General features: G+C 34.6%; 1 protein-coding gene across 1 annotated transcript in view; it reads right to left on the bottom strand.

Annotated features, from left to right (window-relative positions):
- STPG2 (sperm tail PG-rich repeat containing 2) overlaps positions 1-12648 on the bottom strand; it is a gene marked incomplete at both ends in the record, with an annotated part of 263434 nt that overhangs the window by 148694 nt on the left and 102092 nt on the right. The window contains 3 exon segments of the mRNA XM_079710165.1: positions 6771-6806; positions 6808-6824; positions 6827-6863. Of these exon segments, the coding sequence (XP_079566291.1) occupies positions 6771-6806; positions 6808-6824; positions 6827-6863 (90 nt within the window).

Genomic DNA, 12648 nt, shown 5'->3' with positions numbered 1-12648 from the left:
ATTAAAGGGTCTTTCTCCCAAGGCATGAACAGTTGAAAAGAAGTATTTTGTAGGTGACTAATTATCTAGACTCCAGCGAGTGCCAGTATTAAAAAATTAAAATAAAACATAATGGCTATAAATAGAAGAAGCTTTTTATCCATATGGTCTGAAAGTAGTTTAATATTTCCATGCTGGGCACCCTTTTGCCAAATTTAATGAAAATCAGCATGATGTTGTAGCAGTTAGTGTTTGAATTCTGCTGTTATCTTCATGAGTACCAAAATGAGAGAGATTCAATTAGCAACTAATAAGCTAGTATTATTTTTATCACATTCCCCTATGAATCAGAAACTGGCATGGGCCTTCAAGTAAGTTCTTTCTCTTTTGATGGTACCCTTGTTTTCTCTGAGAGTGCACTGGATCAGAATTGCTAACTAACAGTTTAGAAGCTTTATTCCCAATTCAGTGAATATTCAATTCAATGAATATTAGTGTCTAGTTGCTCTGAGAGATTAAAAGCAGAACTCAGTGATTTGACTTGCAGCCTTTTGTGATGAATCCATGAAAAAGACATCCTTATGTCAATGTTTTTATTCCTTTGTCTCCATTACTGCAATGAAGACAGAGTAATATTATTTTTTTAAGGATAGATTTTTTAATGTTGGACAACAGTAGTTTTCATTGAGAATAACTTAACTCACAAAAGATCCAAAATTCCTGGATGAGGTTTCTAATTGACCTACCTTTCAGTACTTTCACCCTTGGGGCTGTCAACTGTGACCAGAGGTGGAGTGAGGTTGTATTAACAAAATAGCTTCCACTGGATGAACAGGGGAATATGGATAACTCTTGGAGCCAGGATGCTGATAGACAGTTCCTTAAGCATCCACTATAGATGCTCCTGCCATCCTTGGTTGGCATCAAATTCAGAGATTGCTCCTGTTGACCTTGGAACCTCCAGCCCCCATGGTCTTTATGGAGTCATGACTCTGCATCGACCACACACTGGTTAAACACAGAAGTGGGTGCCTTCTGAATGTTTATGAGACACCACTCTTACCAGGGAAGGATAGATGCAGGGTCATACACAGCCAGGAATCCACACATCACCTCCTAACTGACCCAACCCTGGCATACCCACACTCCTCCAGGAGTCCGTGGAATACCATACAGGAACACTTGGACACATTGTCCTCTGTGTAGGTATAGAATTCCTTTAGCTGAGGAGAAATGTTCCCCCCACCAGTCCTCAAAACACACACACACACACACACACACACACACACACACACACACACACAGTATAATTACCACACATGTGAAGGGCCTGCCTTCCTGAGACTGTAGCTTATGGTTGGCTAATGGCTCAACTGCTCAGCCCTCAGCCAGCAGGCCCTGTCAGCCTACCAAACCTGGAGCTGCCTAGCTAGCTCCAACTAACATTGCATATTCTACCATCCAGGCAGTTAGGTAATATATCATCTCCATATAAAAGGCTCTTATGTCAACAGAGTGTTATTAAATTAAAATTCCCTTCATTCTCAACTCTAAGTATTATAAAACTATATATCAAGTGATAAAATTTGTAGTGCAACTGTTCAGCAAATAATTCTAATATATTTCAAGTCATTTGTTAATTTTTATAAAATGTTAGTATAATTTTTTGTTATATTTTTTGAGACCAATTGTCACTAATCAAATGAGGCCCCTTTCTGAGCCATGCCTCAATATAAGAAAGTACATCAAATTCTTCCAGTGATTTTTCCACTAAATAGTCATTAGTTAATTTTTTGGTCTGAATAACTAGAGGAAAGTTATTAACTTCACCACTGTTTCATGATGCTGAATCCTCATCAGTTTCTGCTAAACAGAAATTGCATTTCAAAAAAAAAGTTCTATCCCTTATAATAATGTCTGAGATCTTTACAGTCATATCTCTTTTGTTTTAAATCACAAAACTCATTTACTATATTGTCATATTTATTTTATTGTCATATTTATTTTAGTTGAGTCTAATTCTTCAACCCAAGGGGAGTAACACAGAAAGACCCTTAAAAGAGTGGATTCTATTGATGAACTGCCTCGGTGTGAATTCTGACTGCCATTTAAAGACTTTAAACTCAGTTTCTACATTTGTAAAGATGGCCATTATTATAGTACTCAGATGAGTTAATATACATGTGAAATGGTCCCTGGCATAGAACAAGCACATTATAAGCATTAGCTCTTATTTTTATTAATAAAATTAATTTCATTAATATCTGTAACCATTAAATGAAGGTGAAATATAACAGGATCTCAGGGGTGATTCCCCTAACACACATTCAACACCAAAAAGTTCAACACTAACAATCTTCCTTAAAGTCCTTTGGTGTGTAAGAAGGGGAGATTTATTTGCATTTCACTCCTAACCTGCCTAGGTTGCCCTCTGGAATCTTAACTGTATTAAGAATCTTTTTTGAGACTAATCACTGGGAGAGAGTCTTAGGCTCTCTTTCATTCTCTGGAGGTCTCTGAGGCTATACAAATTAAAACTCAAAGTCACCTAGTTTGGCAAATGTCCTCAGGGTGAGAGTTGGCTTCAGTGTTCTACTTGCCACTGTGGGCCCCTCCTTAACTTAGCCTGTGTACTCCTCTCTTTCTAAATCTTGGAAGCATTTGTGAATATGTTTTGTTTCTATTTTATCTAGAATTTTGGTTGTTTGCAGAGAATGAGTCAGTACAGACACCAGTATGTCATAATGCCATTCCAAATGCGTGCTCCTCATAAACTCAGGAATATTATTTTTACTTTTATTTTAAAATAATATCTTCACATCATGAATAAAAATCAAATCATATACAAGTGTCTAAAATAAATGGTAAAATTGTCCTCCTTGACCTCTCCCTGGTTCCAGTCCCAGAAATAATTCATTTTAATAGTAACTGGGGTTTTTTCAGTTTGAGGTGCGTGGGGTTTTTTTTGTATTTACCATTACAAATTTAATATAAGGACTTATACTGTAATTTGTCAATTTTTGACAATATCTGTTAACTCCACACTATGAAATAAGAGATCTGCCATATTTCACTGCCTCCTACCTTTCACCTCTTGATTTTACTAATGATATTAAGATTTCTAATATTTATATTGTTGTACGATAATTAAATCTTCTGCAATGTCTATAGATTGATTTCAAATCAACAATATTAAAACAGCATTTAGAATATCATGATTATTCCCCGCTGAACCAACTAGTGCAGCCAAAGACACAGAGAAGTAAATAAAATTCTGTGGTCACAAAACCCCTGACTCTTGAAGAATGTCCCAAGCATGAACTAAAAATGCCTTCTTTATTAATTTGTTTCCACTTTTCTCTACTTCATCCAGAAATGCTGAGTTTCTATTCTTCTCTATGTTTATATGTTTATGTCACCTTTTTCTTATTTCCTTTTTTTTTTCTTTTTTTCTTTTGCTAGAGTGTCTTTACATATGGGGTTGTGAAGGTACTAAACTTTCCAAGCTCTTGCATGTCAGAAAATTATTTTCTTGATTCATTTAATTGAAATTTTGGGTAGAGGCAGAATTCTTTATCCAAAATTATTTCCTCTTAGAAATTTTAGGAAAAATTATCCTACTCTTTCCTAGTTCTGAAATGTCTCTAATGCTGCTGAGAAAGTGTTGATATCAGTATGTTTCTCATCCCATTGTAGGTGACCCAGTTACTTTTCACTATGGAAGCTTCAAGGGTATTTTCTTTATTTCTAGTCTTCTGAAAACACAAAAGAATGTGAGAAGAATACATGTATTTGAAAATTTGTCCTCTATGGTATTTTGTTGAGCTCTTCTAATTGAAGACATGTGTTTTTTCCGTTCAAGATAACTTACTGTTTTTTACATCAAATACTCCCAACTACCATCCTAGCATTCTGCTCCTCGAATGCCTACTAATCAGATGTTTGGCTTGTATCTAGGCTCCATTAATATTTTCAATCTTTTTATCTTTTTATATTCAACTAATGCTTATATCATAGTTTTAAAAAAAGTTATTTCATTGGGACCTTGTAAAAAGAAGGGAGATGTATATATATGCTCTGTCTTTCACATGAAACCAGAAGTCTGGATTTTTAAATATTTTTATGTAAAACTTTTATGTAACATGTTGAAAATTAAACTGTATGCCCTCCTTCAAGACTGCAGCATATCCACATATATAAAATGTAAATATATAGGAGGTAAATTTTCTAATATTTTTATTTGATGTGAAAATTATAAAATTAATTCCATTATTTTAAAAGTTTGAGATCAATAATTTGAATTTTTCACTAGATACATATCATACTCCCACATGTTTGAAGGGTATTCTCATTTATGGAAGGGATTCAAAAACCAAAGAATTCTATGTGACTAAACTATTTCGCTTCTTGGGTAAGCTGAGTCCCAACTAATCCTTTTAAATGCAAGTGTTTCTTGAGGGGAAAAAAAGACAATGCTATCAAAAAAATCTACAAACAATAAATGCTGGAGAAGGTGTGGAGAAAAGGGAACCCTCCTACACTTTTGGTGGGAATGTAAACTGGTACAGCCACTATGGAGAACAGTATGGAGGTTCCTTAAACAACTAAACATAGAGCTACCATATGATCCAGGAATCCCACTACTGGGCATACATCCAGAGAAAACCATAATCCAAAAAGATACATGCACCCCAATGTTTACTGCAGCTCTATTCACAATAGCCAAGACATGGAAGCAACCTAAATGTCCATCGACAGAGGAATGGGTAAAGAAGATGTGGTACATATATACAATGGAATATTACTCAGCCAATAAAAGAGTGAAATAATGCCATTTGCAGCAACATGGATGGACCTAGAGATTATCATACTAAGTGAAGTCAGACGGAGAAAGACCAATATCATATGACATTGCTTATATGTGGAATCTAAAAAAAGGCTACAAATGAACTTATCTACAAAGCAGAAATAGAGTTACAGATGTAAAAAATAAACTTATGGTTACCAGAGCGTATGCGGGGGCGGGGAGGGACAAATTGGAAGATTGGGATTGACACATATACACTACTATATATAAAATAGATAACTAATAAGAATCTACTGTATAGCACAGGGAACTCTACTCAATACTCTGTAATGGCCTATATGGAAAAGTAATCTAAAAAAGAGTGGATATACCTATATGTATAACAGACTCACTTTGCTGTACACCTGAAACTAACACAACATTGTAAATCAACTATCCCAATAAATACCCCAATAAAAATACCCCAATCAAATACCGCAATAAAAATTATAATAAATAAATAAGTAAATAAATAATAAAAAAGAATTTCCAGATGCAGTGAGAGACAAAGATAAAAGAGGAAAATGTAAGTTAGGTAAAAACAACTGGTAGGCAACTCATCTTCCTTTAGAACAGATATCTATCATCTTTTTTCACTACAAGCATAAAGTGTAACTTATACATGTGTATTCCTATGGGTACCTTCAGAAATTTGCATTGTTCCTAGTAGCTACTATATTACAAGAGAAATAACTATAAATCCATTCTAAATATTCCTAAGCTAAAAAGCGTTATATTAGTAATAAATTACTTATGACATACTTCACCATGGATCCAAAGGTGTGTATAACAATGATTCACTTGAGAAACACAATACAACCTTAAAATTCCTAAAGATTAATAAATAATCTACTAAAACAACACATTTATTTAACAATTATGAGAATCTCTTAAATGTCAAGACACTGCTAGATGATTCTAAACTGTCTTTTGAACTTATAGCTACAAAAAGTCTCATAGAACCTGATACTAATTTTGACTCCATCTCTCAGATTCAATTAATCTCTCAGAAAAAAAATAAGTCCCTTCCTTAATGACTCTCATCAAATTAATCTAATTTCTGATTTCCTAGACATTCACAGCTGTATTAACTTAACTAGCACTGTATTTGTACTTCATTTACATGAATTCTTCCTAATCTTGTACCGTTTACTTCACCATTGAAAACACTGTAAATGAACTCTTGGCATTGTGTACCTAGTAAAATTTTAGTTCAGCAATTCTGCTTCTTGGTTGACTGGCTACATTTTATGACCTGCTTAATAATCCTGTTTTGGTCATTTGTTACTAATAATATCTTATAATAACAGGCCAATTTCTATAAAAATTTATTTTAACAATACCTGTACACATAAGTCTAACCTTTTATCTTTAAATTTCACTTTCATCTTTTAATAAGTTTAAACTGAATGAAATAGTTAAGCATACAGTTTTAAATTTCACGTGATTACTTATTTCAATTTATTCAATATTAGTTATTTATAAAAAATGGAAATTGAGGTAGCAAAATTCTTATCAACACAATTTAAAATACAGATTAACAGGGATAAAAAAATGTCACTGAAAAGTCTGAAGTCTCAAGATAGATTCAAACTGAAAAGGGAAAATATTTGCACTTATGAGGAAACTGAGTTGAACCTAAAGTAAACAAACCTTCCACTTCATATACAACACAAGTTGAGTTTGTCTATATGGCCTAATGAATGCTCTCTGACCCTTAAGGAGATGTTCCACATAATATTTTTCTCACAGAGAAATGCTAGACTACTGCTTAGCTTCAAGAATTTCATTGAACTTTAAAAATATGGAAGTAGCATACTAGCTGAAGATATTACAGCAGGCTACCAGGTACCTCTCTCAGGTCCTAATATAATGTTTATGTTATTCAGTCTCCTCCATGATTCCTAGATTACAAATACATTGGGTCATAGAAAAGCCTTCTTACCATATCTGATACTTTAGTAGTTCTTTCTGTTCTTGACGAGAAAGCAGCCTATCAATTAGTCAAGTTAGGTAGTGCATCAGAAATTCCACGGACCTGTGAATTAAAAAAAAAAATTTTGAAAGAAGAAGTATATCACTTATTTTATTTTTATCAATACAAAGGTCATGATTAATAAATTTACAATAAGCTCACTAATATGGCTCTGTCACTAAATAGAGATATACATATATTTATTTAAAAAAACTTTTAAATGGAATATAGTAAAAGATGTTAAATCAATGAGATATTAAAATGGGAAAAGGGTTGATTACATGAACCTCTACGAAAGTATGATGGATCTGCATACATTATTTAAACATATTAGGGGCAAGTTATTAGCTATACTCTAATGTCAAATTCAGAACCAATTCTTGTCCTGATTCATAACTAGCAGGTTGTAATATCAAAAATATATAAGATATTTGGTCAATTATACAGTATTATTTGTTAATAACTAATTATTAATACATGAAATAGAAATATATTAACAATAACTATTTAAATTGATTATGTGGCAATCCTGGATTAATAAATTTTCTAAGCAAAATGATCCACACTCTCTCAAACATCATAATTCCTTATGCAGTGAAGATGCAAATTAATAGGCTAGAGGAAGCTGATAATCTAAAAAGTTAATTAGCAATTAGTTAATCCTTGTGATATTATACTCTTTCTGATTTATTATACAATTTAGCCATTTGTATTCATTTAATAATTTAAACCATATAACCAGCAGTAACATTCTTTGTATATACAAAAAGGATGAGGATTTATTTTCCCATTTTTATACACTTCACTGTTTTTATTTCAGAATTTGATATTCATATTTAATACTTCAGGATTTAACACCTAGAAAAATAGCTAGGTATTTCTTTCTTTGTTCTTTTTTTTCAGGAACATTGATCTACTAAAAAATTCATCTCTCACATACTGTATCTTTGAAACTACATGCTTCACTACCCTAAATGCTGAAGTTGGTGCTTCTCCTCTTTTCTTCATGTTTTATTGCTACATAGCCACTCAAAAGAAAATAAGTAGATTCTATCACTTTCACAAACAGAAAAATCACGGTTTCACATCATGTAGAAATGTGAAATCCTTCAAATATAGAGCATCTGAGCCATCATTATTACTTCTTGTGATTTTTAAATTTATTGAAGCTGAAAAATAATTTACTTTCATAATAATTTTATTATTATCATGTATGTGGTATTAGAAATTATGAAATAAGTTAAAAAGCGTTTTGCAATTTTTACTGTTTAGGAGTAGAAATTAACAAGCTCAAGAAATGAATTTAGCTTTAGAGGGAATGAGCAGTTTGCAAAAGACCACATTTTAACCAAATAAATCCATAAAAAATATAACAAAATAAAATCCAGATTTTTTCTTTGTTATAAGTATGATTTATTTGTTATAAATCCAGATAAAATACAACAAAATTCTTTTTTTTTTTTCGGTACACAGGCCTCTCACCGTTGTGGCCTCTCCCATTATAGAGCACAGGCTCCGGACGCACAGGCTCAGCAGCCATGGCTCACGGGCCCAGCCGCTCCACGGCATGTGGGATTTTCCTGGACCGGGGCATGAACCCGTGTCCCCTGCATCGGCAGGCGGACTCCCAACCACTGCACCACCAGGGAAGCCCCAAAATTCTATTTTTAAAGTCTTCATAGGGCTATGAATGCTTCCAACTCTATGAACTGCCAGTACAGACAAAGGGGGGCTAAGATTCTGAAGAGGATAGAACCTCTGAAAGTTTAGCAATCAATCTGCAGATGCTTTTTTCCTGGGACATTCGCTGATAAACAGGCAACAGAGAAAGAATCTGGGTTTAGACCTGGCAGAAGGTTGCCATTAAGGAGCTGGAAAATAAGCTTGTTGTGGTCTTGTTGGGCCACATAACAAAATTGCAGATTTGAGGAGCTTCAAAATACATGGTCTGTTTCCCTATCAAGATGTTTGCAAAGGGGTGAGGAGCAAGGTGACACTAAAACTCTAAGTTAAAACTCTGAAACACAGAGTCATTAAAGATTACAGTTCAGAACACGGGGGTGGGGATGGTTAAACATGTCAGGCTCACAGCTGAAATCCCCAGAGAACAATACTTTATAAAAATGAACAAAAAAGAGGTAAACTAAGCCCTAGAAAAACTGTAATAGCCACAGCCATGATTAAATTAAGGTGATCTCCTTTGACTTCTACCTGCTTTGCAGAAAAAAGTATGAAATCTCTCTAGCAGAAGATAACACCATTAAAGTCTCTGTATTATATACAATATCTAGTACTCTATTAAAAATTATGGGACATGCCAAAAGACAGACATGCATGATCAAATATCAAGAGAAAAAAAATCACGGAAAATAACAACAGACCCATAGGTGATCCAGATATTGGAGTTAGCAGACAGAACTTTAAAATAACTATGATTAATTTTTTCAAGAAAACATAGGGTGAGCAGGCTGCTCAGATCTACAATGCCGTGAAAGAAACTAGGTTTATTCTATCTTGTTTCTTTCCTACTCCCTCTCCCTACCCTTGGTATTGTCCTCATCAACATGGTCAGTTTTGACACTATGGCCATATCAATCATTGCTCTAGCCTGTAAAAAGGGCAAAAGGTAATGACAGGTAATGTCGATCCTTTTTTTATTCTTGATATTAGAAGTCTGTGCCTTCTTTCATTGTTTCTTGATCAGTTATGCCAAGGAGTTATAAAATGTAGTAGAAATTTCCAAGAACCACCTTTTAGCTTTGTTGATTTTCTATATTTTATATTGTTTTCTCTTACTAATTTTTGCTCATGTATAACTTATGTCCTACTGTCTCTGCAGAGAAATATATAGACAATCAATTTTTAACTTTAAAAAAAAAAGAAAACATAAGGGGAAAATTTTTGAAAAAAAATGCTTTAAATCATGGAGACTTCCTCCTGAGAAGTGAAATCATAAGAAATAATGAAATAGCCACTCTAGAACTGAAAAACAGAATATCTGAAATTAAGAACTCAATAGAATGATTTAATAGCATTTGAAACAGTTGAAAAAAAATTTTGTGAATTGAAAGATAGCTCTGTAGAAAATACCTAACTGAAGCACAAAGAGAAAAAGAAGGCATAATACAGAGGGCTTATAAGACATGCTGGGGGTATGGGGCATAGGTGTAACATACTTATTTATTAGCATCCCAGAAAGACAAGCAGGAAAGAATGTAACAGAAGAAATATATGAACATATAATAGTCAAGAATTGTTTAAAATTGATGAAAGACATCAATCCAGAGACTCAAAGACTGCAAACCTCAAGCAAGTAAACATACCATATCACCCAGCAATCCTACTCCTGGGCATATACCCAGAGAAAACCATAATTTGAAAATATACATGCACCCCAATGCCCATTGCAGCACTATTTACAATAGCCAGGACATGGAAGCAACCTAAATGTCCATCAACAGAGGAATGGATAAAGAAGGTGTGGTACATAGATACAATGGAATATTACTCAGCCATAAAGAGGAATAAAATTGTGCCATTTGCAGGGACATGGATGCACCTAGAGACTGTCATACGGAGTGAAGTAAGTCAGAAAGACAAAAATAAATATTGTATAATATCACTTATATGTGGAATCTAGAAAAATGGTACACATGAACTTATTTGCAAAGCAGAAATAGAGACACAGACGTAGAGAACAAACATATGGACACCAAGCGGGGAAAGGGGGCTGGGGTGAATTAGGAGATTGGGATTGACACATATACACTACTATGTATAAAATAGATAACTGAGAACATACTGTATAGCACAGGGAACTCTACTCAATGCTCTATGATGACCTAAATGGGAAGGAAATCGAAAAAAGAGGGTATATATGTATACGTATAGCTGATTCACTTTGCTGTAAAGCAGAAACTAATACAATATTGTAAAGCAATGTTGAATGAATAAAAATTAATAAAAAAAAGAAAACCACACTCTTGACACATAAAATACAAAGACCAAATAATAATAATTGCTTTCAAAAGAGAAACAATAAGTATGATAAGTTACTTCTCAATAGAAATCACATAATGCTTAAAGCAATGGAATAACATGTTTAAAGTGCTGAAAGAAAATAACTACCAACACAGAATCTTTGTCCCCAAAATAAAAAATGACATAAAATTAATGAAATGAAAAAAATTAACGTCCAAAAATATAAAAATTAATCCCATAAATACAAAGTTGGCATATAATGAAACATAAAAGAGTCAATGTGTCAGTAATTCAGGAAATCAAATGTCAAATTAGCTACATAACAATTCCTACCTTAAAATTGTTAATCATACTTTTTTCTAGTTTCTTTTGTTTTCATTGTTGTTGCCATTTGTTCTCATCTTAAAATTGTACTGTGTACCTTAAAACAATACTAAACCAAAATATAGTAATTAATTCCACTAAACTGAAATCTGAGGATATGCAAAATACAGTGACATCAAAGAGGCAGGGACAGTGGGGTGGAAGCAGGGAGAAAATGTGATCAATGAAAGATTTCCAAGGAGGGTGACATATGAACAATATATGGAGAATGAATAGGGCCTCTAATCTAACAAAAAAGATACCCTACATCCAAAGACAAAGAAGAAGCCACAACGAGATGGTAGGAGGGATGCAATCATGATAAAATCAAATCCCATACTCGCTGGGTTGACAACTCACAAAATGGAAAACAATTATACCACAGAAGTTCTCCCACGGGAGTGAAAGTCCTGAGCCCCATGTCAGGCTTCCCAGCCTGGGGGTCCAGCAATGGGAAGAGCAGTCCCCAGAGAATCTGGCTTGGAAGGCAAATGGGATTTGACTGTGGGACTTCCACAGGACTGGGGGAAACAGAAACTCCACTCTTGGAGAGTGCACAAAAAGTCCTGTGTTCACCAGGACCCAGGGGAAAAAAGCAGTGATGCCATGAGACTGGGCCAGACCTACCTGCTAGTATTGGAGGGTCTCCTGCAGAGGTGGGCGGGGGGGGGACTGTGGCTCACTGTGGGGACAAAGACACTGGCAGCAGCAGTTCTGGGAAGTACTCTGGTGTGAGAACTCCCAGAGGACACAATCAGCCCCACCAAACAGTCTTTAGGCTCAAGTGCTGAGATGCCTCGGGCCAAACAACCAAAAGAGAGGGAACACAGCCCCACCCATCAGACAAGCAGATTAACTTTTTATTGAGCATGGCCCTGCCCACCAGAGGGACAAGATCCAGATCTACCCAAAACCAGTCCCTCCCATCAGGAAGCTTGCACAAGCCTCTTAGATAGCCTCATCCACCAGAGGGCAGACAGCAGAAGCAAGAAGACTACAATCATGCAGCCTATGGAATGGAAACCACAATGACAGAAAGTTAGACAAAATGAAATGGCAGAGGAATATGTCCCAGATGAAATAACAAGACGAAAAACAAGTAAGTTAATTAAAGATAGGCAATCTTCCAGAAAAAGAATTCAGAATAATGATAGTGAAGATGATCCAGGATCTTGGAAAAAGAATGGAGGCAAGGATCATGAAGATGCAAGAAATGTTTAACAAAGACCTAGAAGAACTAAAGAACAAACAAATAGAGATGAACAATACAATAAGTGAAATGAAAAATACACTACAAGGAATAAATAGCAGAATAACTGAGGCAGAAGAGCCAACAACTGACCTGGAAGATAAAGTGGTGGAAATCACTGTCACAGAATAGAATAAAGAAAAAAGTATGAAAAGAAATGAAAACAGTCTAAGAGACCTCTGGGACAACATTAAATGCACCAACATTAGCATTATAAGGGTCCCAGAAGGAGAAGAGAGAAAGGACCTGAGAAAA

Source organism: Hyperoodon ampullatus, assembly GCF_949752795.1.
Source record: "Hyperoodon ampullatus genome assembly, chromosome: 1".
Classification (NCBI taxonomy): Eukaryota; Metazoa; Chordata; class Mammalia; order Artiodactyla; family Ziphiidae; genus Hyperoodon; species Hyperoodon ampullatus.
Note: the sequence above shows the minus strand (reverse complement) of the source record. Positions and strands in the feature narration are given on the sequence as shown.